Source organism: Engraulis encrasicolus, chromosome 3, assembly GCF_034702125.1.
Source record: "Engraulis encrasicolus isolate BLACKSEA-1 chromosome 3, IST_EnEncr_1.0, whole genome shotgun sequence".
In the NCBI taxonomy this organism is placed as follows: Eukaryota; Metazoa; Chordata; class Actinopteri; order Clupeiformes; family Engraulidae; genus Engraulis; species Engraulis encrasicolus.
The window spans coordinates 27,478,188-27,505,223 of NC_085859.1; the positions used below are offsets into that span (position 1 = coordinate 27,478,188).

At 42.5% G+C, this 27,036-nt stretch overlaps 3 protein-coding genes across 8 annotated transcripts in view; 2 read left to right on the forward strand and 1 right to left on the reverse strand.

Moving 5' to 3' along the window:
- LOC134445946 (uncharacterized) overlaps positions 1 to 3,834 on the reverse strand; it is a 16,575-nt gene extending 12,741 nt beyond the window's left edge. For all 4 annotated transcript variants that reach the window (XR_010034368.1, XM_063195115.1, XM_063195117.1 and 1 more), the window contains exon 1: positions 3,748 to 3,834. The gene's annotated coding sequence lies outside the window, so the exon portion shown is untranslated. The remainder of the gene's footprint in view (positions 1 to 3,747) is intronic.
- The window catches only part of erap2 (endoplasmic reticulum aminopeptidase 2), a 17,798-nt gene extending 4,195 nt beyond the window's left edge, over positions 1 to 13,603 (forward strand). Inside the window, exons 5-20 of one of the 2 annotated variants that reach the window (XM_063195112.1) lie at positions 1,377 to 1,511; positions 2,821 to 2,941; positions 3,686 to 3,840; positions 4,171 to 4,284; positions 4,581 to 4,712; positions 4,928 to 5,059; positions 5,189 to 5,263; positions 5,388 to 5,563; positions 6,227 to 6,306; positions 9,228 to 9,411; positions 9,994 to 10,150; positions 10,597 to 10,781; positions 11,484 to 11,645; positions 12,032 to 12,172; positions 12,740 to 12,821; positions 12,924 to 13,603. In XM_063195112.1, coding sequence (XP_063051182.1) covers positions 1,377 to 1,511; positions 2,821 to 2,941; positions 3,686 to 3,840; positions 4,171 to 4,284; positions 4,581 to 4,712; positions 4,928 to 5,059; positions 5,189 to 5,263; positions 5,388 to 5,563; positions 6,227 to 6,306; positions 9,228 to 9,411; positions 9,994 to 10,150; positions 10,597 to 10,781; positions 11,484 to 11,645; positions 12,032 to 12,172; positions 12,740 to 12,821; positions 12,924 to 13,085 — 2,193 coding nt within the window. In that variant the 3' untranslated portion in view covers positions 13,086 to 13,603. The remainder of the gene's footprint in view (positions 1 to 1,376; positions 1,512 to 2,820; positions 2,942 to 3,685; positions 3,841 to 4,170; positions 4,285 to 4,580; positions 4,713 to 4,927; positions 5,060 to 5,188; positions 5,264 to 5,387; positions 5,564 to 6,226; positions 6,307 to 9,227; positions 9,412 to 9,993; positions 10,151 to 10,596; positions 10,782 to 11,483; positions 11,646 to 12,031; positions 12,173 to 12,739; positions 12,822 to 12,923) is intronic. The other variant, XM_063195113.1, reaches the window with a different exon arrangement.
- A 10,480-nt stretch (positions 13,604 to 24,083) lies between these two features.
- lnpep (leucyl/cystinyl aminopeptidase) overlaps positions 24,084 to 27,036 on the forward strand; it is a 38,209-nt gene continuing 35,256 nt past the window's right edge. The window contains exon 1 of one of the 2 annotated variants that reach the window (XM_063195110.1): positions 24,084 to 24,631. In XM_063195110.1, the coding sequence (XP_063051180.1) occupies positions 24,613 to 24,631 (19 nt within the window). In that variant the 5' untranslated portion in view covers positions 24,084 to 24,612. Of the gene's footprint in view, positions 24,632 to 25,980; positions 26,083 to 27,036 lie in introns of those variants that run through there. The other variant, XM_063195111.1, reaches the window with a different exon arrangement.

The window sequence follows — 27,036 nt, forward strand, 5'->3', positions numbered from 1 at the left end:
GGTAGTCAAAAATTGATGAGTTGGGATGAGACTGTGTTGACTAACACACAGAAATTAATGTGACCGTGATCACTGTCCTTTATTAAGATCCACAAGTAACTCCATGTAACCTCATAATTAACATTCCGCCAATGGAATGCTGTAATAGTTATTGAAAAGACTGGTAACACTTCCAAATAAGGGGCCATAATTAACAGTAAAGTAGCTACAACCTAATACTTAAGTAAGGGTTAATAATCATTACTTAATGCCACATTAGACACATATTAATGCATATGTTGAACATTAGTAAGCAGTTACTTAACTATTAGATAACTATTACCTTGTGTTAAAAGTTAATAGCATATTATTATTTAACTAATAGATAAGTAAGGGCACAGTTAATAGTTAAGTAGCTATCAGGTCATACTTAACTGAGGACCAAAATTAACACTTAGTTAATACAAAAGTAAGGCATAACTAATGGATAAATAATACATAAATATTGGGGTTTGGGACCCTTATATTAGAGTTGGCTGCGGATAACTAATGGTTAATTAATCGATATATATTGGTGTCTTTGTATTGGTGTAAAATTGAACACAGAGGGGGTTGCGTCCAATTTAAGCCTGTTGGTGGACCTAGTCACTAGACGCCCTGATGGATCAAATATCTTTTCCTCTATGTAATTTTCATCCAAAAAATGGTCACTGCAGACCGGCATAGTTGTTGACAGGAGGGTTTTTCCTCTTTAGCGCGGCCAACCAACGGTGGAGGACCCTTTTGCGCTTCAAGGGCAGGTGATGGAAATGAACTGCATTGCTCTTACTCGCCGTTAAACGGTAAAATTTATTCTTGCCGCCAGGTGCAATACAATAATGCCCTCCCTTTGTCCTCTGCTTATTACCGTTCTCCATAATAGTCAAATCTCTAAATGTCGTTGTGTCCGTCTCCGATGCTTGCTACTGTAGAATTTCCAAGGCAACACACCCAGTGATGTAACGTTCTGCCGTGGAACATGATGGCGCTACACAGTTGCAAAAATGTATCTTTCTCAAACTTATTATATTTTAACCAGTGTCACTGACACTATTAAGGCAACTCGAATGGATAGACTAAGACTCAATATTTCTAATGAGGAAAACTTTGTCTAGTATTTCATGTCCACTTTAACTACCATACTGCTACACTACTACAACATTACACAGAGCCACACAGATCTACATTACACATTACACATTTAACTACACATTAGCTACACATTACGACTTGGCAATTTCTTTTCTGGTAACAGCTAATTTATAACCATGGCCATGGCTCAATAGAGTAAATATCCTTTAACTAATCAAGCTAGCTAATTAGGCCAGTCAGTAACTATCTCCTTTCTCCTCTCCTAGGAGCAGACTGTGGAGCTGGACAATGGTCTTCTGGAGGACCACTTTGATACGAGTGTGCAGATGAGCACCTATCTGGTGGCCTTTATTGTGTGTGATTTCAAATGGGTGACTGGCAGGACCTCATCTGGAGTAGAGGTAGGTGACAGGAGGGTACTTCGATACCACCTACTGTAGTGGGAAGGCCATTCTCCTTGTTCCGGTAATCACAAACACAGATTTTGGAGCATAGCTAGCCATTATAGAAATACTAATTGTTGCAAAACTACGTATTATGTATTATCTTATAATATGTAATTAAAAGTTTATTAAATATTAACATGGCATTAAATAGCATTTTGATACAGTTGATGGATTGAAAATCATGTAGTGTGAGACGAATCAAGTTGATATTATGAAATGGTAACTGTGTCACATTAAAGAACATCATTTGGACCATTTCATAATATCAACTTGATTCGTCTCACACTACATGATTTTTAATTTAACATTATTCTCACTGTGGTACAGCATTTTCAGAGTGAGTCAGGAGGAGCATCCTCAAATTTACAGTGCTCTGCAATAATGAGTGCACTGCACACCTTTTGAAAAGTAACATTTTGAACAACATTTCAATGAAACAGAAAAAAATCACACACACATCCAGCTTTAAAAAAATCGTGGGTGCAGGACTAGAAAAGTCACATGGAGAAAAATGAAGTCTGCACACCAAGCTCTCCCGCATCAGCATGCCCGATGAAGGGAGCTTTAATACAACATCTGTTGAGCTGACGACTTTTCTCTTGTAAGATTAACAGATATTAAAGGTAGGCTACTCTATACACATTTAGGAAATAACTTGTGTGCTATTTGAAATATTGTTAAAAATGTTACTTTTTAACAGGGTTGTACACATTATTGCAGAGCACTGTATATTCGTCCTAATTATGTCACCAGTGTAACCTACAGTATTGACTACATGACACATTGGCAGCATGTCTTTGGGTATGCAGTTGCAGATCAGGGTGACTAGGTGGAATGAACAATTTGCATGCTTATCATTTCCCACCAGTGTGTGTGTGTGTGTGTGTGTGCATGGGTGTGTGTGTGTGTGTCTGTGAGCATACGTGCGTGTGCCTGTGTGTGCATGTGCGTGTGTGTGTATGTGTGTGTGATAAATGATTGGAACCTTGCTTGACACAGTGTCTTCGATTTTAGGATTATTACAGCTTTTGAGGGGGTGGGTGGCTTCTGTTCCAGCAGTCATACAGCAGTAATCTATCTACAGTATGTGAGCACGTGTTGGCCTGTGTGTGTGTTGCCTCTCCATAACCCATTACTGTTAGGGATGTACGCGTGTGAGCATTTCTCTCTCTCTGTGTGTGTGTGTGTGTGTGTGTGTGTGTGTGTGTGTGTGTGTGTGTGTGTGTGTGTGTGCGTGCGTGCACGTGCGTGTGTGTGTCCTCAGGTTTCGATTTACGCCGTTCCAGACAAGTGGCACCAAACCCATTACGCTGTCCAGGCGGCACTGAAGATTCTAGAGTTCTATGAGACGTATTTCAACATCTACTATCCCCTGCCCAAGCTAGGTGAGTGAAGGGAAATAGCAGTGAGTGAGGGAAGGGGAAAAGTCACTTGCAAGAAACTGCAATATTTTTTACATACCGTATGTACATGAATACTGTGCATAATTCTGTGACATTTATAGTATTCCACTTCCACTATTTCGCTCTACTTGTCACTTTGAAAGCACTTATCCCCTCACACTTCACAGTTTTTTTATGCTGTATAAAAATGAATCCAGTTCTACTATTTATTGATTCGAATACATTTCCAATCTCCTACACCTCAAGTCACATGCAAGAGAACTGCACTCATCACTTACTGTATCTGAAACTGTCTATTCTGCATTTATTTGTGCTACTTGAATGCCTCTTTCCTGTGTAATTATTTAAAGCACAGAGTGAGCGTAATTAACCACTAATGGTTGAGACTTAGCGACGTGACTGCCCATTAGGATTGATCGCTATCCTGGACTATTTCACTGAGGGTGGCTTATGATGTCAATTTTTATAATATACTGTATATGAAGAGTTCAGATGCAAAACCCCCTAAGTGCCTTTTCAAAAAATAATATTATTTCATTTTTATGTAATACAAAGCTATCAAAAATGCATTTTATTTATGTAATATAACTATTTACATGTATTATCAAGTACATAAATCTAAACCAAACCAACAACAGGGTTCTCTAAAAATATAGAAGTGCAGGTCTTCAGAAATGGAGTTAGAGGGTTTTTTTTTCATCTGAACTCTTCATATACTTCCTTTAGACCTGATTGCCATCCCGGACTTCCAGTCGGGGGCAATGGAGAACTGGGGTCTGAACACTTACAGGGAGACAGCTTTGCTCCTGGATACGGCCTCCTCATCCGCCTCCGACCAGCTCTGGGTCACCATGGTGATAGGACACGAGCTGGCCCATCAGGTCTGGGATTGGTTGTGTTTGTTTGTCATTTGCTGTTGTTGCTGTTTTTGTTGTTGTTGGTGGTGGTGTACAGGCTGGCTGTTGAACAATACATGGGAATAAATGTGCAATACAAGGAAGGAAATGTAATCCAAAGAGTTTAGTTGTGCTGTAAACCACCTTCGAAAGGAAGTAGTTTACAGTTGCTTATACCACTAAAATCTTTGGATAACATGACATGGATGAATTAAATCTTCACAGACAATTAAACCATATGACACCACAGACACCATATCTTCAAATGCACATGATTTGAATAAATGCCACTGTTTTTTTCATCTCCTGTCATAGTGGTTTGGAAACCTGGTAACAATGGAATGGTGGAACGACATATGGTTGAATGAAGGGTTCGCCAGATACATGGAATTCGTCTCTGTCGATGCGACATACCCAGACCTAAATGTGGTATGTTTTCATGAACATTTTTTTTGAGGCTGTGATGCATGCTGATTGAGAAAGGCCTGCTTTCCTAATGTTAACTGGCTACTGCATAACCAATCCAACCAGGGAAGCTGACAAGGGGGGACAAAGGGGTGAGTTGTCCCGGGCCTAGTGAGAGAGGGGGGCCAGAATTGGGTTTTCATTACAGTATAGTATGTATTAAATGGAGGGCCCTTTCAAATGACTTTGCCCTGGGCCCAGCAAAAGCTGTCAGCGGCCCTGAACCCCTCTATGAACACAATTTTACCATCTCATTTCAGGAAGACTATTTACTGGGTACTTGCTTTGCTGCCATTGGACGAGACTCTCTCAACTCCTCTCGACCAATATCCTGCCCGGCAGATAACCCCACCCAGATCAAAGAGATGTTTGACACCGTCTCCTATGACAAGGTATGATAAAATGGAACCCTTTGCAATATACTACGAACAATTAAAGTACAGCTCAACATGTTAAAGATGTTTGTGTGGAATATCTGCAGTATACGCCTTATACGTCTTGCAGTGCCTTAGTTGTAACCCTGTACATATCCAACTAAATCAAGTTGGTAAGATTCTAGAGGCTACATCACCTTATCAAATCATCTCCTCTTGATTGGCTGTGACAGGGCGCATGCATTCTGCACATGCTTAGACACTTTCTCACGGATGAAGTTTTCCAGAGTGGCATCGTGCGATACCTGAAGAGGTTCAGATACAGGAACGCAAGAAATGAAGACCTCTGGGACAGCCTGGCCAATGTATGCTTCTCCATCTATTTTGTTATCATAAATATGACTTGTTGTATAAAAATATGAATGTAAAATATATATTTACATACATTTTACAAAAAAAGATGGTAGCTGAGGTTTATCTTATTATCTTCACAGACATGCTCAGAGGATGAGTTTACCTCGGGAGAATACTGCTACACTGGTAACCAAGCAACGAAAAATGCGGTAAATGTAATCAAAACTCTATACTTCCAATGACCTAATACTGATATCTTAATTTCAGAAAGAGGGGATTTGCCAGGCCTTTTAGTCAAGAGGATAATTATTCATTCTCGTGTTTCACAATTGTGTGCAGTATCGATACACGGGGGAGCATATGGACTTAAAGACCATCATGAATACATGGACGCTGCAGAGAGGTATTCCCCTGGTGAGGGTGAGGCAGGAGGGCTCAAAGTTGTACCTCACACAGGAGCGCTTCATCAAAACCACCCACCCCACTGACCCTCTATGGCCGTCTATGCAAAAAGGGTATGTGAGAATAATACTGGTGTAAACTTTACTTCTTTACAAAATAATAAGAAATTTACCGTAGCTTTATTTCTTCTTACTTAAGGAGTTTATTGTGGATTAATTATTATTAGTTAATTAGGTATTCTTTGTTACCTGTACAATATAACAGTCACTATGCGAGATTTTGTATTACAGCCGGGAAACCATTTTGCTTTCATGTCCATTTGTTTATTGTCCAATAGTTTGTGAAGCATGTAATGCATGCAGGCCAGAGAACAGGGGTGCATTTCTCGGAAGAGAAGTTGTCAGCCTGTTAGCAACTTGGGTAGTTGCCAATGGGAAAATGTATTGAAAACAACACAGTAGCTAATGTAGTTAGCAACTACGCTTTCAAGAAACACACCCCAGGTTTGCAGGTATATGCTGTAGAGAGATTATTGGTGGGCTTATGCATGGGTGCCGCGAAGGGGGAAAGGTGTGATTCCAAGGGCTCGACAGCACTGACAGGGGCCCTGGAAGGATGCTGATAATATAATTTGTCATTTTGGGGGCCCAAAATTTGAATCTTTCATGGGGCCCAACATTTGTAGTGGCTCCCCTGGGCTTATGAGAGCAGAAATCTCCAGGCAATGGGATGGAAACCAATGCAAATTGTTAATTGAATGTTGTCTTTAATTGCAGCTTTCTGTGGCACATCCCCCTCACGTACAAAACAAGCCACTCGCAAAGTGACATGAGGCATTTACTAGACACACAGACAGGTAATTAACATTCCTCCACACATAAAAAAACAACCAACATCGATTCAGAATGTAGCTTCTTTGATACTTTATATCAATGTTCACATATTAGCCTCTTATGGGCAGTCATGGGAAAGCGGTTAGGGTGTGAGACTTATAGCCCAAATGTTGGCGGTTCAATTCCTGACCCGCCAGGTTGGTGGGGGGAGTAATTAACCAGTGCTGTCTTCCATGACTGAAGGGTGGTTTATGCCTCCAGTCCAGCGTCCCTGCGTCGTAATGCAGTGAGCCGCGCAGTTAACGTAGTGAAGCCCCCCCCCCCATCACGCAGGTACTCTGGGGCACCTCCCCAAAATTGTGTCTCGACGCAGGGAGCGACGGCGTGAAAGGGCGAAAATAGGTCTCTGATTGGTCCTCTCGACAAGGGCGTAGGTTTGGCTTGAGCTTTGGTAGGGACAACTTCAACCAAAAAAATTAAAAAAAATAATAAAAATTACATAGATTCTTTATCTAGAGTAATCTGACTGGTATTATAAAATTAATCTAGGCTCATTCAATATAGGCCTATGCGCCCTACCGAAATAATGACTAGGGCCTATAAGTAAGGAAGACTGTTTCTTAAACCAGGTGGCACATTAGACCAGGGCTCATATCCTTTTCCCAAAATGAACAGTGCTATACAGTAAGTGGTAGGCCTACATGTTCAACAGAGATAATTCTATTTAACATTTATTTAAACAAAATTGCTTCAACGACTAAGCATTTCTAATGGGTCTGGACAACATAACAATGGGGAGAGAGAGAGTGAGAGAGAGAGAGAGAGAGACATAGAGACAGAGAGAGAGAGAATATCTGTATCTGACTTTAAAAGGGTAGCGGCTCCTTTAAAGACGTAGGCCAGGCTACTCTTGGGCTACTTTCTGTAAAAGCAGTCAACAAGCTCCATCAAGACCGAGCCCCTTTGTCCTGGGAGAATAAACGACTCTTTTTTGCCTGACAATATCTAAAACCTGACTTTTATTCTTAGAATGTCAGAGGAATCACAACTTGAAATTAATTTCTTTTGCCAAACTTTTTACAACATGCGGCACACGCGGCACGCGGCAACCGAAATGAGCAAGCATAAATCGCATTGAGCTATCGAGTAGTTTGACAGTCGGAATGTTTTGCAATTATGGCATGCATTATGTGAGGTGTGTGGATAGCCAACAGGCTACAGCAACTATTTCAAACGGCAGCATCTCCAGCATCTTCCCATGACTCTCTCATTCATTCATTCCCATGTTTATTTGCATCTGCCAGGGCTTAATCGATGGCTACAACGAGACCGTTAAAACTTGCACTCAAAAGGGAGGGTAGGAGGATAACGCTTATCTTACCTAAACACCGAACGATGCAACACATGCATAGATGAAATCTTATGGGGCCGTAGGTTTACTGTTGAGGTAGCATAACTTCTTATGCCAGTCGTCCTTTTCTTTTTGGTATCTCTGAGGCTCATACATGTCAAATTCAGAAGGAAACATTCATGCCGTTTGAGTTTAATTCCAATACCAGACAGATGCGTTCACTTTTCAGCACCACCAGCGTGGACCACTGCTTCCGCCTGGCCGCTTGTTGCAGCCAATAGCGGCATGGGTCATCATAGCTCACTAACTAGCCAATTTAAAATGTTTTTTAAATGAATGCTACGACTGCATAGTATATTGAAATATTAAACTAATCAATGTAGATTTTCGTTCAGTTATTTCGTTTTTTTTAATTAATATGTCAAAAATTGGTCGGGACTATTTTATATCCCTTGAATATTGGTTGTGACATGTCACGACCGTCCCTACCCAAATCTACGCCCATGCCTCTCGACCAGCCTGCTCTGTCTTCATTAAATAAGTTGCCCGTGCTTTGTTGTTTGATTTATTTACACGAACCAAAGACAACACATGCGCTTGCAAGTTACGATGCTGAAGTTATTTGGACAGTTGAACAGTGGTTCCGAGGTCGAGGAAACATTCCGCTTCGTCCTCACAAATGAGCCACTTCTTTGTTCCAAACTACCACTGTGGCTGCCAGTGCGATCAAACATGCACGTGATATAAAGATTTAATGTTTCATTTTCATTCTCGTCGAGTCTGTGATGCTAAAAAACAACCGACACGTCTAGTTTACTCTTTGTATTGAAGGCAGTTTCAGCGTGGAATGACATCGCGCAGACCGTGCTTCAAAACAGGGCATAAACCAAAATTAACTGCATCATGGCTGCGACAAGCTCACTGTGGCACAAGTAGGAAGCATAACCCGCCCTTGAGGCACCCTGAGTATGGTACCGTCCCGCCGCACTGCTCCCTTGGGGCGCCTTTGGGGGCGGCCCACTACATGGGTGAGACATAAGTGCAATTTCGTTGTGTGCAGTATGCACTTGAGTGCTGTGTCACAATGCCAATGCCAAAGGGAGTTGGAGGTTCGGTGGGCTTTCACTTGACTTATACATGCCTAATTGTCTGAATAAGTGACCTCTAAGATACATGTAAAGCAAAATGATCAATCATTTGTGAGACGTGTATTCACAAATGTATTGTTTGTTGCCAATAACACCTTTATCACTGATATGATCTGAATTAGGAGCTAGTAGGCCTAACACCTAATCTCCCCCTGGGATCAATAAACGATACTCTCTACTCTACACATATCTGATAAGTCACGTAAACAGACAGTAATTAGGCATGTATTAGTAGCTGACATGTGGACCTTAAAATAAAGAGTTACCGCTTCCCTGTCTTCATAATGAGCCTTCTCATGTCTGATCACATTGATTTAAAAAATATATTATTTTAATTGCTTTTTATTTATTTAATTTATTGACCGAGACTAGGATTGTCAAATCAAATTGACAGTTTTTCTGAACTGAACTGAATTGAGCAAGCATATCCTTGATTTCCCCTCAGGTGTTCTGGACCTGGATGAGAGTGTGGAGTGGGTGAAGTTCAACTCGGACATGAATGGCTACTACATTGTCCATTATGAGGGGGACGGCTGGGAGAGACTGAGCAGACTTCTGAAGCACAACCTCACCGCTCTCACATACAAGGATCGCGCCAATCTCATCCACAACGCTTTTCAGCTCGTCACGTAAGACCAACGTTGTGTTCTACTAGTGCAGGTAGTAAAGGGAGAGACAATGGGTTACCAGGGCTGCAGACAGCCTTGACTGGGCCCAGGACAAAGTCATCTCAAAGGGCCCCCCACCAAATAAAGTCAATGTAATGACCATCTCCCTGGGCCCGGGAGGGACAGCTGACCCCTTTAATGTGTGTGCACTTTCTCGTGTGATTGAACACCGGACAACCCCAGAGCATGGTGTGTGAATGTGGGAATGTGTACGTGTGTATCAGGGCTTGACGCTGGCACCTACAAACTGGCCAAATGCTGGGCTGTGGCTTGTGACAATTTCTGTCTCACTAGCCACTTTGACAGGTAACTTATTCTTTGGTTTGACAAATCAAAGTTGCATCAATTGTTTTTATTTAAATGCACGAGTATTGTAAAGAAAAAAGACGGACAAAATTCTGGCTAGCAGAAAGGGTACATAGTCCCTCGGGAATACCACTAGCCACAGTGGCCGGTGGAAACAAGCCCTGGTGTGTATGTGTATTTTGAAAGCGCTTTGAATTCAACTTCATAGTTGTGATACTGCGATTTTTTCCTGTACAGTGCTGGACAGCTGTCTCTCAACACTGCTCTCGACCTGATCACTTACCTCCAGTCTGAGACCCATAATGTCCCACTCCTAGAAGGCCTTGGATATCTGGAAACTTCCTACAAAATGGTAGAGAAAAGAGGCCTGTCAGAGGTCACTCAAAATGTGAAAGTAAGTTTCTGCATCAAAATACACAATTTTCAATTTTAAGACACTAACTGTGTGTCAAGTTCTGCTTGCATTTAAGCACATGCACGTATGCACACACACACCCACACACCCACACACACACACACACACACACACACACACACACACACACACACACACACACACACACACACACACACACACATGGGTGCTGAAAGTGGGGGACAGAAGGGGCAGTTATCCTGGGTCCAGGGAGAGAGGGGGGCCAGATGACATTGTATGTATCGGGCTGGGCGGCCCTTTCAGACGACTTGTCCTGGGCCCGGCCAATGCTGTCAGCGGCCCTGTACACACACACACACACACGCACACACACACACACACACACACACACACACACACACACACACACACACACACACACACACACACACACACACACCTAAACTAAACTGTTTTTTTTGCAGGACTTCATCCTGCTTTTTTTCCGAGGGCTGATAGACAGGCAGGAGTGGAGTGACGAGGGCTCCATCTCGGACAGGAGACTGCGCTCCGAGGTGCTCTCCATGGCCTGCGATCTGGCATACTCCCCTTGCCTCGAGAGAGCCAAATGCTTTTTCAATGATTGGAAGACATCCAACGGTACACTGAGGTGGGTCCAACCCTTCATAATTTGAAGAGGTCAGATGCAAAACCCCCTAAGTGCCTTTTCAGAAAATAATCTTAATTCATTTTTATTTAATACAAAGCTATTTAAATTGCACATTTTTTATTTTATTTATGTAATATAACTATTTATATGTATTATCAAGTACATGAATGTAAACCAAACCAACAACTGGGTTCTCTAAAAATATAGAAGTGCAGGTCTTCAGAAATGGAGTTAGGGGGTTATGCATCTGAACCCCTCATAATTTATTCCAATAAACCTTGCCCCCTTGGCCCTGCCGCGACCTAATGGTAGGGCACTGGGTTGCTACTCCGGCAACCGGGGTTAGATTCCGGCCCGGGTCATTTGCCGATCCTTCCCCATCTCTCTCCCCTCACTCACTTCCTGTCGTGGTCTTCCCTTTCCTGTCAATGAAGGCCCAGAAGCCCCTAAACATATCTTTCTTTTTAAAAAAGAAACCTCGCCCTGTACTGTATCTCGTTTTTCTTATTTCACACCTACAGTACATGACCAGGAATGCAATCAACACACAATACTATATCATTTCTGAAAATCCTTTTAAAGGGATACCATGTCATTCTTGATCTAAGGCCCATCCATTAACCTTCAAAAAGATTGCATCCTGTCACTTTGACAATATCATGTAAATATTTTTTTTGCCCATCTTAACCTCCCACTTGACAGTCTGCCAGGCGATGTGACTGAGACGGTCTTCAGTATTGGTGCTCAGGAGCCAGAGGGATGGGATTTCCTGCTGGAGAAGTACACCACGTCCATGTCAGAAGCTCAGAAAGAGAAAATACTCTCTGCTCTCACGACCAGCCAAGATCCAACTAAGTTGATAAGGTATTTACAGAAGTTCTCATAGGCGTACAGTACACTAGTGCGCGCCAATCAGTCTTGGATGTACTGACTTTTGAACCACCATAATTTCACAAAATGGAAAAAAATATGTCATTCTGTGGCAACCGTCATATATTTTGGAAATCACTTGTGTATTTTTATTGAAATATTGTTAAAATGTTACTTTTCAAAAGGGGTGTAATCATTATTGGTGTGTGTGTGTGTGTGTGTGTGTGTGTGTGTGTGTGTGTGTGTGTGTGTCTGTGTGTCTGTGTGTGTGTGTGTGTGTGAGAGAGAGAGAGAGAGAGAGAGAGAGAGAGAGCGTGTGTGTGTGTGTGTTGTTTTACATATGAGCTTCAAGGTAACAAATGGCACTATTTTGGACACAGGCTACTGTACCTTGGCATGGAGGGCCAGATCATAAAGACAGTGGTGCTGCCTTCACTAATCTACACAGTCGCTAGAAACCCCAAGGGAACTGTGCTGGCATGGAACTTTGTGAAGAACAACTGGGATAAGCTGGTGGAAAAGTAAGTGGACATTTTAAGAAGCTACTCTTTGTTCAACAATGATTTGCATGTACTGCATCCAAAAATGATGACCAGCAACATTGTCCTTGAACAGTAAAAAAAAAAATACAATGTGTTAAGTTATCACAGTTATGAGTACTCCAGGACCAAATACACTAGAAGATGTTAAATCGACTCTCTAAGTTTTGAATTAACAGCCCTGTCGTGGCCAACCGGTAGGGCACTCGCCTGTCATGGGGCTGACCAAGGTTCGACGCTGACCCCGGGTCCTTTGCCGACCCCTCCCTGACTCTCTCCCAATTCGCTTCCTGTCCACCTCTCACACTGTCCTTTCAAATAAAGTCGAAAAAGACAAAACAAAGTTTTGAATTAGCACTGCAAAATATTGCCTATTATTTGCACTTCTGTGCGTCTCTTTACAATGGAAGAAAACATATGACAGTCTTGATATTTAAATGGACGCAGCTAAACAATTCCGATATGGGCTGTGCATATTGTTTTTGCTAAGTATACCACAACGTTACAGTAATTTGTCCTGTGAAATCTGTAAACCATTTCTTTCTTTAGGTTTCAGCTGGGATCAGGCAGCATCAGAAACATTATAATCGGCACAACAGGCCAGTTCTCATCAAACGAAGAACTAAAGGATGTAAGTAATTCAACATCATTATTTCATCCTTAATTCATTACCTTAAAGCAAGCAGTGGTCTAATTTATTTTTATTTTTTATTTTTTTTATCACACTTTTCAGATCAAGGCTTTTTTCGAGTCCATTAAAGAGCAGTCTTCCCAACTGCGTGTCACTCAGGTGGCCATTGAGAATGTGGAGAAGAACATCATGTGGCTGGAGAAGAATGTGGATACTCTTAGGAACTGGTTGACAAAAACTCTAACATCACTACAGAAAAAATGAGATGACTGAGATAGGTCACTGAAGAAAGTGAAATAAGGTGCAACTGGACTTGTTTGACCAGTGTGTCAACACAGAATATTGGAGATCTGTATAGTATTTTTCCATTAAATGCGTTTGAGATTTTGAATGGTAGCTGTTTTTAAACCAAAATATAGGCCTACTGCAAAGATATCAGTCTGTATTTTCCCGTGTTTTATGGGATGTTTGTGAAATGATGAACAATAAAAACGGCCTATAATAAACACCAAAATGCAGCCTGGTTTTGTGCAGTAAAACACTTGTGAAACGACAGCGCTCTCTAGTGACATGGTTTGATACTACAACTAAACTCTTGACCATAAATAGGCTACGCAATGAATATGCACGTTTTATAAATATGCCCGTGCATGCGTCACATGTTAAAAACAATCAAAATAGGTAGGCCTAAGTGTTCCAACAATGCAAATTTGTTGCCTTGAAGGTTATGTTATAGAATTCTGCCTTAAGGCATTGCTATTTTCACAGCGTTGTCCCTCTCGAAAGTATTTGCTATTTTAGTGCATTTAGTCATTAAACGTGACGATTTGTCTGGATATGCATGATGTTAGTCGGGTTTAAGGCTTCTCGTACCATGACCAACGCAACCAAGTAGGCCAAGGATAGGGTCAAGTATAAAGTCAATTGTAGCCTATAACAACTGTTGCATGAGTAGGCCTATAGCCTATCAGAGGGGAAAAAGGCTTCCTGGATGGGTCAACATTTTACTAAGCATTGGCCCGTGTGTTATATACTGTCGGCTCTTCTGTTAATAAAAGAAAATAAATAGCATGCGCAAATGAACGAATAAATAAATACATAAATAAATAAATAAATAAATAAATAAATAAATAAATACATAAATAAATAAATAGCCAAGGCCTAATAGACCTAGCCTATGGCCTGGCTAGAGCGCGGCGCTAGAACGAGCGATAAGCCGTAGGATGTCTATGTCATGTCTATGGAGGGAATCGCTCAGTTTCAGTTTTGGGCTATAGAATCAGATTCAGATTAGGCGGGCTTATGTCTAGTGGATACATTTTTGCTTTTATCACGAGATAGACGCAGCACATTGCGTACTGAGAGTCGAGCGCTCTACATTCTTTGCGCACTCCACTACGCTACGTCACAATCGAAAATCTATAATGACGTCTATAATGTCGAGTCCAACATCAAGGTAAAAACACAAATAAGTGAATGAGTTCATTTCAGCAAGCAGAACGTCCAGATACGGTAGGCCTATGTCCTCTTAAACTTCATAGTGAATGAATGAATGAATGAATGAATGACTGAATCAATCAGTCAATTGATCAACCAATCAATCCACACATCGATTAATTTATTAGATTTCATTTATTATTAATAAACAAATAGGCCTACATTCATTAAATTGGTATTCATGCTCCTGGTATACTTGCTCCTTTAACCCCAGTAGCCTAGGCCTCTCTCATAATAGGCCTAATATAATAGCCTAATAGGCCTAATAGCAATAATAGGCCTGAGAAAGTGCTTTTCCAATCTTGCATAATGGTATATCTTCTGATATGACTGGTGCCTTTTTTAGGAAAGAGAGAGAAACATTTAAAAAAGAAAGAAGATGGCCAGAGAAGGCCACGGTAGAAGGAGAGGAGGGGCATGTGGCCGCCAAATCCGTGCCCTGTTCCTGGCATGCCTCCTGTGTGTCACCTGCGGGGATGTACACCAGGATGGTGATGCCTACACCACCACCACTACTAGGCCTACCTGCTACGATGATGCCACACCATCAACCAGCTGGGATTGGCCAACAACGCCGCGCGAGGAGACCGCTGAGGAGACCGCTGAGGAGAGGAAGGCACAGAAGAAAGCAGAGAAGCAACGGAAGAGGAAGATCAGAAGACAGCAGCGCCGTGACAGCTGCAGTAGGCTGCTGTCTGACTGTCTCTCCTTCTTCCGGAGATGCCCTTCCACCACCACCACCACCACCTCAGCGCCTGAGGATGAGGAGGAGGACTGTGTCTACAGAGGGTACGAGGAGGTCATCGAGGGGATGCTGGAAGCGGCCAACAGCACCTGGGATCCCCTGCCCCTGAAATCCCGCTACGCCGTCAAGGTGGTGAAGTTCAAGGAGCCTCGGCGGCGGGACGGCTCCTTGGTCTACGCCACCAGGCCCGGCAGGGGGAGGAGATCTATACCAGTCGTGGAATGGGCGATGGTGGTGCCACTGCAACCGATCGTGGTGCCGTCATCATCACCATCACCACCCCCACCGCCACCACTGGCTTCCCCGCCGCCAACGCTGGTGTCCCCTCCACCCCCTCCAGCCTCACTCCCCCCACTGTCTCCAGAGCCACTGGTCTCCACTGCCACTGAAACTCAGCCCATTGGGTTGCGTCGTAGGGTGTGGGTAGTTTACAAATGTGTCGTTATATTGTGGGCTTTTTCCCGCCATTTGATCAAAGAGTGGGTAAAGACTTGGGGTGCCTATCAGATGCTGGACTCCATTTTGAGAAGGTTGCGGGAAAATGAGTATTTTGTCGAGAGGGCGGACTTCATAAGGAGCTGGCTGTGTGACTGGTTGTAGGGCAACATTTAGACATCCAAGGTGTGTTGGTGTCATTGATATTGAGAGGGGCAGAACTGGACAACTGGTGGGGGCTTGGGGAATCATTTTTTGATCCTAAAGGAAATTTGTCAATTTGGGCAAATGTGGACCAGCTGCCTGTGTGTTGGGGGGCTCCAGTGCTACAAACACACACAGAGGTCTGGTAGTAACCAGGCTACCGGCTATGGGGCTTGCAGGAGAAGACGAAACTCTTAACAGACAGAGCGACATAAAACTGAAATTGGAAGAGGAAGTGTAGATGAGCTTTAAGAAGAGCTTTATATAAATAAAGTCTATTTCAAGTAAATTCAATGTCATGTTCTGTTTCATTCAAGCATGTTGTGTTTTATTCAATCACATTTTTTTAAAGACAAAATGAATTGTCTTTAACCGATAACCTGACAAAAATATAATCGTCTCTGAGATAATCTCAACTTAACCATCATTTATCAAATCATTACCAAAACTTAACACAAAAAACCTGTATATGTATGTTTATGTATCCTTCTTAACCACAGTCAGTAGCTATGTGAATGTTAAAAATGGAAATGTGTTTTAAATGAGGTGTGGTAACTCTGCAAACTGATGGAGGAAGAGGTATAGTGAGACTGGAACCCTGACAGAGAGCGACGATAGACACAGAAAGTAGCAGGAGGAGAGAAGGGAAGATAGGACAGGAGACATAAAACTGAAAAGTAGAAGGGAACGAGAGAGAGAGAGAGAGAGAATCAGATAGTTATATGATCATACACAATGCATTAATGCCGTTTCAGAGGGGACGGCCATCAACTGCCACCAAATTCGAGCAACTGTAGCCTACTGCAACTGTACACATGAAGATGAACCAATATGTCCATGCTGATGCTCACAGGACCAGCTGGGGGAAATTGGATTTGAGAATAAGACCTTAAACTACACATAAAAATCGTCATGGATTCAAGACGGGGCAGGGTTTCCCCAAGCTTGTATATATTTATGGTTGGAGGTTTCCATATCATATTTTATACATACATTGCCTTTATCCTTTACAGCTGCATTGGGCAATTATTTCAGCTCAAGGGCCTCATTTGGTTTCTCATTTGGTTTGGGTTGAGTGCAGTGGCCTGCTGTAGAAACCCAGAGACCTATAGAGACCCCTGGCTTGGGTTGTCATTTTACTGTGAGAGTGTTGCGTAAGCATCACGGTGTATTTAAAAGTTGTCTGTCTTGTACAGGCTCTGCGGGTCACATGAAATGGCTCAGCGGGCTGCATGTAACCCCACCTGCCTGAGTTTGCTCTGCTTTACAGCCAGTCACCATAGCTAACTAGAATGGGCACTCGGTAGAGCGCAAACCTTCGCCTACGCCACTTATTTTTTTCTGGCCATCTTCAGAGTGTGGGGCATAACATTCTCCAAATTTTGGTGTTAGTTTCATTGAAATCGGACCGGAATATCGTAATATTACATTTTTGGCCCAGTCTTGACCTCTTATTAAATTCAGCATGCACACGTTGTTCTGGCATATAGTGCTTGGCAAAGAAAAACGTTTTTGACCTTTTCGTGACCTTGACCTTGACCTTTGACCCAATCACTCCCAAAAAGTAATCGATTGTTCCTTGGGTCATGACCAATCATCCCACTAAATTTCATAAAAATCGGCTCAATTTACGTTTTTGACCTTTTCGTGACCTTGACCTTTGACCTTTGGCCCAATCACTCCCAAAAACGAATTGATTTTTCCTTGGGTCATGACCAATCATCCCACTAAATTTCATAAAAATGGCATAGCCTTTCTACCTATAGCCGTCCCACATGCTATTCGCCCCATTATACAAAATTTGGCCGCAGTTCAATGGATTTGCATTAGGGGCGCTGTTCAGACAGAGCAGATTGGGGTTCCCCTATTGGGCTGGGGCTAATCGCCCACAATAAGTCCTCCCTAGCAGCTGAAACCTGAACATATTACGGTCGTCTCTGGTTGTAAATTAAACATTTAAATTTAAAACACAGTAACCTAGGAGTTATATCCGTCTAGTTTCTTACAGCTTCGACATTTGTGAGTCAGTCTTCACTAGCTTCTAGCTAAGGAAATTACGACATCCAATTGGTGAATGGGGAACTAAACCGGATGCTAACGTCGGCGAGACGTAGCCTAGCCACAAGCTAACTGACAAACGTGAGGCCAACAACTCAGCCGATCGTGATGTACGCCACAAATAGACCAATCGACCTCATATTTAGACACTACAATGTTGATTTCTGCCTTCGATTTTCATTAGTTAAGAAATGTAGCGTCGGATTAACACATTCTTAAGGTAGTAAAGCGAGTTGCCGCCATGTTTGTTTTCCAGAATCACCCGGGTAGAGAGCTCACGTGCAGCATTCTGGGTAATTGAGTTTCACGTTATTCATGCACAAAATGCGTGTTTTTAAAAAAATGCAATGAGTTTAAAAAATCAAACCAAATGCCATTTGGAAGGGCAATTTACACTTCCTTTAGGAAAAATAAAATGAAAACCGGTGACCTTCCATATCCGACACATCAGTTGCGTCTATGTGGAGCTTCATAGGACCCCCCATTCATTCTGACGGCTCTCCTCTGCTTGAACATCGCCGCCCCGTGGACAGTACCACCCGGAAGAAGCTGCCAGTTTGGCCTCTCCTCTATAAATCCTCTCTGAAAATGGGCTCAATATACGTTTTTGACCTTTTCGTGACCTTGACCTTTGCCCTTTGACCCAATCACTCCCAAAAACTAATCGATTGTTCCTTGGGTCACGACCAGTCATCCCACTAAATTTCATAAAAATCGGCTCAGTTCTGTCTGAGTTATACGAAGTACAAACATATTCACAAATAAATAAATACACAGCGGTCAAAACATAACCTTCGCCGACTTTGTCTCGGCGAAGGTAATAAGTGCTCTGTGCTGTACAGTAGCCTATATAGTTCTGCTGTTTCAACCACTACTGATAAAATTGGCCCAAATCATAATCCATTGTTTTTGGTGTGTGTGGCATGTCATGATCAAGTGTTTTTCCCCACTGTCAACATTTGGATTCATTTCCTAGAGTCCTAGAGTCAGTTTGTACATGAGGATGCATGATCCTGACCTGTGTTCTATAACATACAGTGCCCTCCATTATTATTGGCACCCCTGGTTGAGATGTGTTTTTTAGCTTCCAATTATTATTATTTTTCTCTAAATAATATGGGACCTTAATGGAAAAAAAGAGAAAAATCCAACCTTCAATACAAGTGCATTTATTCAGTGGGGAAAAAATCCCACATAAAGAAATAATTATTTGACATCAAATAATGTGTGTCACAATTATTAGCACCCCTGTTGTTAATATTTTGTACAACCCCCTTTTGCCAACAAAACAGCACCTAATCTTCTCCTATAATGTTTCACAAGATGGGAAAAGACAGAAAGAGGGATCTTCAGCCATTCCTCTTTGCAGAATCTCTCTAAATCATCCAGAGACCTGGGTCCTCTCCTCTATACTCTCCTCTTCAGCTCACCCCACAGGTTCTCAATGGGGTTGAGGTCTGGGGACTGAGATGGCCATGGGAGGAGCTTGCTTTTGTGTCTGGTTAACCATTTCTGTGTAGATTTGGCCATATGTTTAGGGTCATTGTCTTGCTGAAAGACCCAGTGACGACCCATCTTCAGCTTTTTGGCAGAGGGCAACAGATTTTGATTTAAAATGTCCTGGTATTTCAAAGCATTCATGATGCCATGCACCCTAACAAGCTTCCCAGGGCCTTTGGAAGCGAAACAGCCCCACAGCATCACTGACCCACCCCCATACTTCACAGTGGGTATGAGGTGCTTTTCAGCATGCGCATCTTTCGTGGCACGCCAGACCCACTTAGAGTGTTTGTTGCCAAAAAGCTCAATCTTGGTCTCATCTGACCAAAGCACACGGTCCCAGTTGAAGCCCCAATACCGCTGGGCGAACTCCAGACGTTTGCGTTTATGATTGTGGGTGAGGAAAGGTTTTCTCCGTGCATGCCTCCCAAACAGCTTGTTGGCGTGTAGACAGCGCCTGATGGTTGATTTGGAGACTTTGTGACCCCAGGATGCTACCATTTGTTGTAATTCTGTAACAGTGAGCTTTGGAGATATTTTGATTTCTCTTACCATCCTCCTCACTGTGCGTGGTGGCAAAATAAACTTGGGTCCTCGTCCAGGCTTGTTTACCACTGTTCCAGTTGTTTTGAACTTCTTAATTATTCCTCTCACAGTAGATATGGGCAGCTGCAGTTGAGTGGCAATCTTCTTGTAGCCTCTGCCTGACCTGTGAAGGTCGACGCACATCTGCCTCACTTGTATGCTGTGTTCCTTTGTCTTTCCCATGTTTAAGAGTGGATAAGAGAAATGGCCTCGGTGTCACGTCATAGTTATACCCCAGGGAAACAGGAAGTGATGAATTACTAATTAAATGTTCCTACATACTCTGGTAAACTTTGTAAACTACTGTAGAAATGACAGAAATGCTTAAATTATATTTATTTCCTGGGAATTGTTAAGGGTGCCAATAATTGTGGAACAGGTGATTTAATGAAAAATAATTATTTTTTAGTCAGGGATTTTTTTTATTTTCCTTCAATTCATTTGAGTTGAAGGCTACATTTTCCTAAAATTTTCAGTGTGACAGTATTCTTCTGCAATAAACACTGAATTTATTTTAAGGCTTTTAACACATCTCAACCAGGGGTGCCAATAATTATGGAGGGCACTGTATTGGAGGCTGCACATACAATGTCAAGGTAGTGCATCTTGGAAATAGACAGCACACCACACAAGGGCGGCGACTAACCTTTGAGTCCCCTGGGCTTTTAAGAGTCATGGGTCAAAGCCTTGTAGGGGAGTCACTTGGGCAGACAATGGGTGGATTCCAATATGCAGACAATGGATTCTTTCTAATATGATATATAAGTCATGGGTAAGTGGTTAGGGCATCAGATTTTTAGCCCTAAGGTTGCCGGTTCGACTCCTGACCCGCCAGGTTGGTGGGGGGAGTAATTGACCAGTGCTCTCCCCCATCCTCCTCCGTGACTGAGGTACCCTGAGCATGGTACCGTCCCGCCGCACTGTGCCAGTGAGGGCTGCCCCCTTGCACGGGTGAGGCATAAATGCAATTTTGTTGTGTGCAGTGTGCAGTGTTCACTTGTGTGCTGTGGAGTGCTGTGTCACAATGACAATGGGAGTTGGCTTTTCCCAATGGGGCTTTCACTTTACTTTCGCTTTCATAATAATATCCCGTCCTCTCTTACTCACTTGCCTGCTTGTGGCCGCAATGACATTTTCTTATTTGAATGAAGAATATTCCCCCAAAAGTTGTTGTGGTTAGGCTAACAGCAGGGAAACTTTATTGTTTTCTCCTAGGAGGCGGCTGGGCATCAGTGGAAAGTGAGACCACAAGCATGTGCCGGGGACGGGAGTCCGCAAATCGGAAAGAACCCACTTGTGAACAGGTGAGCAGCAGGCACCTGCTCGCACGCCGCAAACTTTTTGGTCAGTGTCGGAGCTACCCTGCTCAGAAGTCTTCACCGATGTCTGGACCATGGACTATCTTGGCCTTTTTGTGGATTTTATGTAGACATCACAAGCCATCAAACAAAGCTCAGAAACACTTAGGAGTGGTCTGGACTGGTCCACAAAGGAGGGGCTAAAGCAGGCTCTATTTCCTCAGGAGGCTGAGGTCCTTCAATGTCGTCAGCCGACTTCTGTTTATTCTACCAGTGATGGTGGACTGCCCAACCACTATGGAACTCTCATGACCACTGGACATACAGTACTAGCCTACTTATCACAAGCAAAGGCAGTGAGATGCCTGAGCTGGCCCGTCCAGTATGGGAAACCTCTTGGCATGTGTGTGTGTGTGTGTGTGTGTGTGTGTGTGTGTGTGTGTGTGTGTGTGTGTGTGTGTGTGTGTGTGTGTGTGTGTGTGTGTATATTGTCCTATACACTTCTTGCACCTGTACTAGACTGTGACGTTGCAAGAAATCTTCACCCCTATCATACTCTGTACAGTGTACACTGCCTGCTTTATGATAATGTTATCCATTGTCTTCATGCACCTCGCCAGAATCTATGTTCTACTTCAGGGGTTCCCAACCACTCAAAATTGTTCAAACAAATGTTCAGGGCCCACTTCTGACCCAATAAAGAATAAAACTCAAATAAATCAATAGCAACACACACCGCAATATGATTATAATTTGTAGAAAATGATTTCAAGGCCCACTTGGAATACCTTCAGGGCCCACCAGTTGGCCCCGGCCCATAGGTTGAAAATCACTGTTCTGCGAATACTGTATTATGTCTGATTTCTCTACCTTCTACATCACAATACTATCATATCTGTCAACACTTTGGCCTATGTCTGGTCATGTTAATCTTGTCTACCTCAACTCGAGTATGGTTTATGTTTTTGCACATTTGTATATTTTTTTTGTAGGCTATATGTTTTTTATGTGTGTTTTGCACAATTGGCATTTTATTTTTTTTCTTTAGTCTTTATTTTTTTTCCCTACCAGGCTATTACCTTTGTTACACGTGTCTAGACATGTTCATGTGGGCATTATGTGTATGTAAGCTACTGTACTTGACACCTTAATTTCCCAACAGGATCAATAAAGTACTCTAATCTGCTCTCCACATGAATCTTTGCTCCAGGATGAAGTCATCAGAGGTGGAAGAAGTACTGAAGTTGTGTACTTAAGTAAAAGTAGAAGTACCCTGCGAAAAAATTACTCCAGTTAAAGTAAAAGTTGTGCACCAAAAATGTACTTAAGTAAAAGTCCTAAGTAGGCCTACTAACTTTTAAATGTACTTTTTGAGTAGCCTACACAAGTACAAGTAGGCCTACTCACACAATGTCTGTCTTTCTCCATGTCTGCCAACTTGATCCAATAGGAAAAGTTTCTGCAACGGTTTTCGGTTCTATTTGAACATGACTATGGAGTCCTGTAAATGTTTTTTAAAGTATATTTTCTGTCTGGGTGTCAGTTTGGAAGAGGGGTTTGGTCCCATCTCCCTGCCCACACCTGAGCCAGTTCAAATATCCACGAAACACAACAGGAAAACCTAGGATAAATGTAACTAGTAACTAAGTCTTCTTCTAGAAATGTAAGGAATAGAAAGTACAAGTAATTGTCAAGAAATGCAACTGAGTAAAAGTAGCCTAGAAGTCTGCATTTTTATTTTTACTCAAGTAAGTACACATTCCAGAAAAAAAAAACTACTTAAGTACAGTAACTAGTAAAAATACTTAGTTACGTTCCACTTCTGTCATCCAAGAACAAAACAACTGGTGGACAGCATACCAAAGCGTGTGAAAGCTGTGATCTAAACACATGCCTAGGCCTCATAGGCTGAGTAGCCTTGGCCTAAAATCAGCAAAAAAAAAAACCTTTCTTATGCACGTTGGCTGAGGCATCACTTTTACTTCTTTACTGTAGAAGTGTAATACATCTAGGGTGACCAGATGAGGTTTGCTGAAATTCGGGACGCTTTTTTGCTTTTTTTTTTTTTTGGGTGGGGGGTCGTTGAAAAAAAAGAACATTTTGAAAATTAACTAGGCCTATAGCGATGCAATTCAGACCTTTCGATTTATAGAATAGCCTAATAACAAGCCCTGACAACATGATTGATTGAAAGGCAAGAATTATATTGATTACAGTAGTAGCCTACTTGTTAAACTTCTTTTCCCCCCAGCTGCGATGCCTGCATTGTTTTCCCCCTCGATGCCATGCCAATCCCGCAGCTGCTGTTGACCTCTCATTTTTCTCCTTCATTTTTTAACGCTTTCTGTGACGCCTACCTGCATCGATGCTTTGGCATCTCAGCTGCGAGGTTGTACACTTTGAACACCGAATGGATTAGCTTGCTGTCACTGCAAGTTAGCTTGTCAGTGCACTCGTGTGCCTGAACTCGGAACGTCAAAAAATAAACAATACAATGCGAGGATGCACGCTGACAGAACGGTCTAAAACCAACCAACTTCATCTACCTGCACTGTCGCTTCTGTTTTTTACTCGCATGGTGGGGCTCTTCATCTGCCATGTCGCTACTACTGTCATTTTGTCGATGAAAGTGAAAATGCGCGCCGGTAATTGCTCGCGCTTACTGTTGCAATCGAATAGAATGTCAGCAAGATAAAATAGATACATTGCTGAGGGGCGGAACCAAGTCAGTGGGCGGAACGCAGCCACTTCACGTATTTGGGGCTGCACAAGCAGCCTCTCAGGGGCACAGGCGGCAGTAGCCAAAAGTTTGAGATGTGTACCTGGTTAAAACATTATTATTAGTAGGGACATGCACAGTCAGATTCGGGATTCGGGACAAAAGCTTATAATTCGGGACTGTCCCGAATTTTTCGGGACATCTGGTCACCCTAAATACATCTGTCTGTAGTTTGGCTGTGGAATTACCATTCTCCGTTTGTTTACGCATGGTTAGGCCTAATTAATAATGCCGCAACAGTATAATTTATTTACATCAAGATATCAGTGGCGATTCATTGGACACGCGCTTCGCCCACTGGCGCTCCATGTCAAACAAGGAAGTGGGAATACAAAAACAAAGTGACACGAGTGTTGCAGAAGTGAGTTGATGTTGCAGCAGGCAAGCAATTCAGTTGTGATTCCTTGTCGGGCGTCATTACAATCCATAGCATAGACTTCTCCTGCTACGACTGCGTTATGACAATTACTTGGCAAGTATTATCTAGTTGAACAGCGTTTGTGGTGCTTGTTTGGGTTGCTTTGATGTGGAACTCACTTCTGCTAGCTAGCTAGCGTTAGCTAAATCACTTATTTGTGATAACCTCGGGCTGTCAGATCCCACGGTGTAGCATCAAGGGCTGCTATCTCACTTTGTGGTGGACCACCGTCACGCGAAGAAAACGCAGACTTCCAGAAAATCACATCTACAATGGATGTCTTTGATGAAGGTAAGACATTTTCATGCGTGCAAGTTTAGCCAGCTACTTCATCTTGACCGATAAGGCATGATAGCCAGTTGACTATGATGGGTAGCTAATTCAAATTAGCCACGTACAGCGATGTAGTCCTGTCAATTTAAGGTTATTAATTTATGTGTTAAGATCCAATGGCGGTTGAGGTTATGACCTATGCAACTCGTGTAGCTGAACTAGCTAACTGAACTTGATTGACACGGGTGTTTCGGTGCATACGATACTTTTAAATAGGTCCAGTAATGGAAAAGTAAAAGCTGCTTGCCGGGGTCCTCTCGTAGCCCTCGTTGTGACACGAGTTTGATTTGCTCTGAGCATTTAACTAGTTCTCGTATGCATTGTACAGTGGAGTTAAGTTTGTACGAGGTCATGGGCGTAGTTAAGGACAGGGCTGTCATTTTAAATTTAGGCCTCCTTGTATGGGCACAGGGCGTGGAGTTCTGTTTACTTCTGGATTTAACTCTCACTTGCCTTTATAAACAGTACAACTGACAAGGATCAGCTACTTAGCAAGCAGTAGTAATTTCCATGCAAATAAATATGAGGGTTAACAATTATAACTTCATATTGACAGTGTAATGACAGCTCAGCTGTCAATATGTCATCGATAAGGTAGCTAAAGTTCTGAAGTTTGGGTCATTTTAACAGTAGAAGCTGCTAGAGCTACAGTAGGCTACTGGAAAACCCTGAATAGCCCAGATAGCCAAACACTTCTCTGCAGTGCCCACATGACTGAAAATACAAGAGGACAACAAGTGTAAAAGTACGGAGTACTGTACCGCCTAACTATTCTCGATAAACGTATGCGGCCACGTATACTATTAGTTTGCTATTGCTGCATGCTGTCAAACAAGCTTTTCATTTAGTAATATCTGCACGCACTCACCAAATTTAGTAGTGTTCCTTTTGGGCAGGGTGCACGAGCTCGACTGTTTTCAAGAAGCTGATTGCATGGTAATGTAGGCTACACCAGTCATGCAATCTGCGAAGTCCATCTTGTTTTTTTTTTTTTTTAAACGCTTGGACATATTTAGACAGGTTGTTGCTATTGGAAACCCCAGTGGTCTTTGATTACAACAGATGGTCGAATGTAAATATACTTGTCCTCTGAAAAAAAAACCCTCAAGTAGAGTCTACCACCACCAATTATAAGAGAAAGGCTTCATATCTGAAACAAGCAATGCAATCCCTGTTCCTCAAACAAACTCGGTACCTTAAGCTGCTCTGTTGACTTGGTGCAGTGAGTTGTTGACATATCAGTATTGCACAACAGCAGGTTGCTGCTGCCTCACTTCAAGTCTCAGCTTCACTTAAATTACGGAGGAGTTTACACAGACTCATAAAATGTGTTACAGGCTGCGTCATATTCTTTAGTTGCTCAGAGAGACACATGTGTGCCTGGGCTTGTGTACGGTGCAACTGAAGAGGTAGGCAATATGGACTTTGCATTGTTGTGATTTTTAACAATGGCTGTGTACTGTACTGTATGGACTGCTACACACAAGTAATCTCTTGGGCAATGTATTGTACTGTAGTAACTGGCCTGAGACAGGAGCACTGTATTGGGGAAGCCTTACTTTCTATGCTCTATGTGTCATGGTTTATGGAAGGTAATAGGCATGCTGTGATTTGGGTGAGTGTGTTTGCATGAGACTTTGAATTAGGGAACTGTCTGTGTGAAAGAATCAGCAGCTTGCCGTCTCGTGCATGCCGTCTCTTGCTCAATCTGAGATAAAGGTCCTGGCATCAAAGTCACAGCACTGCAGTTTACTAAAACTACATCCTAGTTCTGCTTTGTTGTTAAGTTTTTCACACAGGCACTCCACAGTGACGGAATTTCACTGTAGGAACTAACTAAGCCTTTGAGTACTGTCTGTGATATGTGACTGGATAAAATCTGTTTTTTTTTTTCTTTTAGAACCAGCAATTCTGGTATATCAAGGTGATATAACAGTAGACAGTGGAGTTCAGTTCCCAGTGATGGCAAAAAAAGTTTTTGGGGATAAAACAATGACTCATTGTGTGACTAGAAGTAAAACTGCTTCTTGTGATTTTTGTCAGGTTTGAGAGTCCTAAAATAGTGAGAAACTATCACAAGTGCAATGTTAATGGGTTGACAACAAGTAGTTGGTGTGTGTGTTTGTCTGGCGAAGCAATGTAAGTAGTTGGTAGTATTTGCTGTGGATGCCAGGCAAATTGTACAATTAGAGTGCCTGGACCGAATGGAATCATCAGGACAGAAGACGGGTTTGTCTACACCACGTTCCACATTATTATGCAACTGACATTTTTCGCTGTTTCCCCAAATAATCAATGCAAATGACAGTCGTCATAATTTTCAAGTCATCCGCCATTAGAGTACAATTAAAACGTTTTTGAAT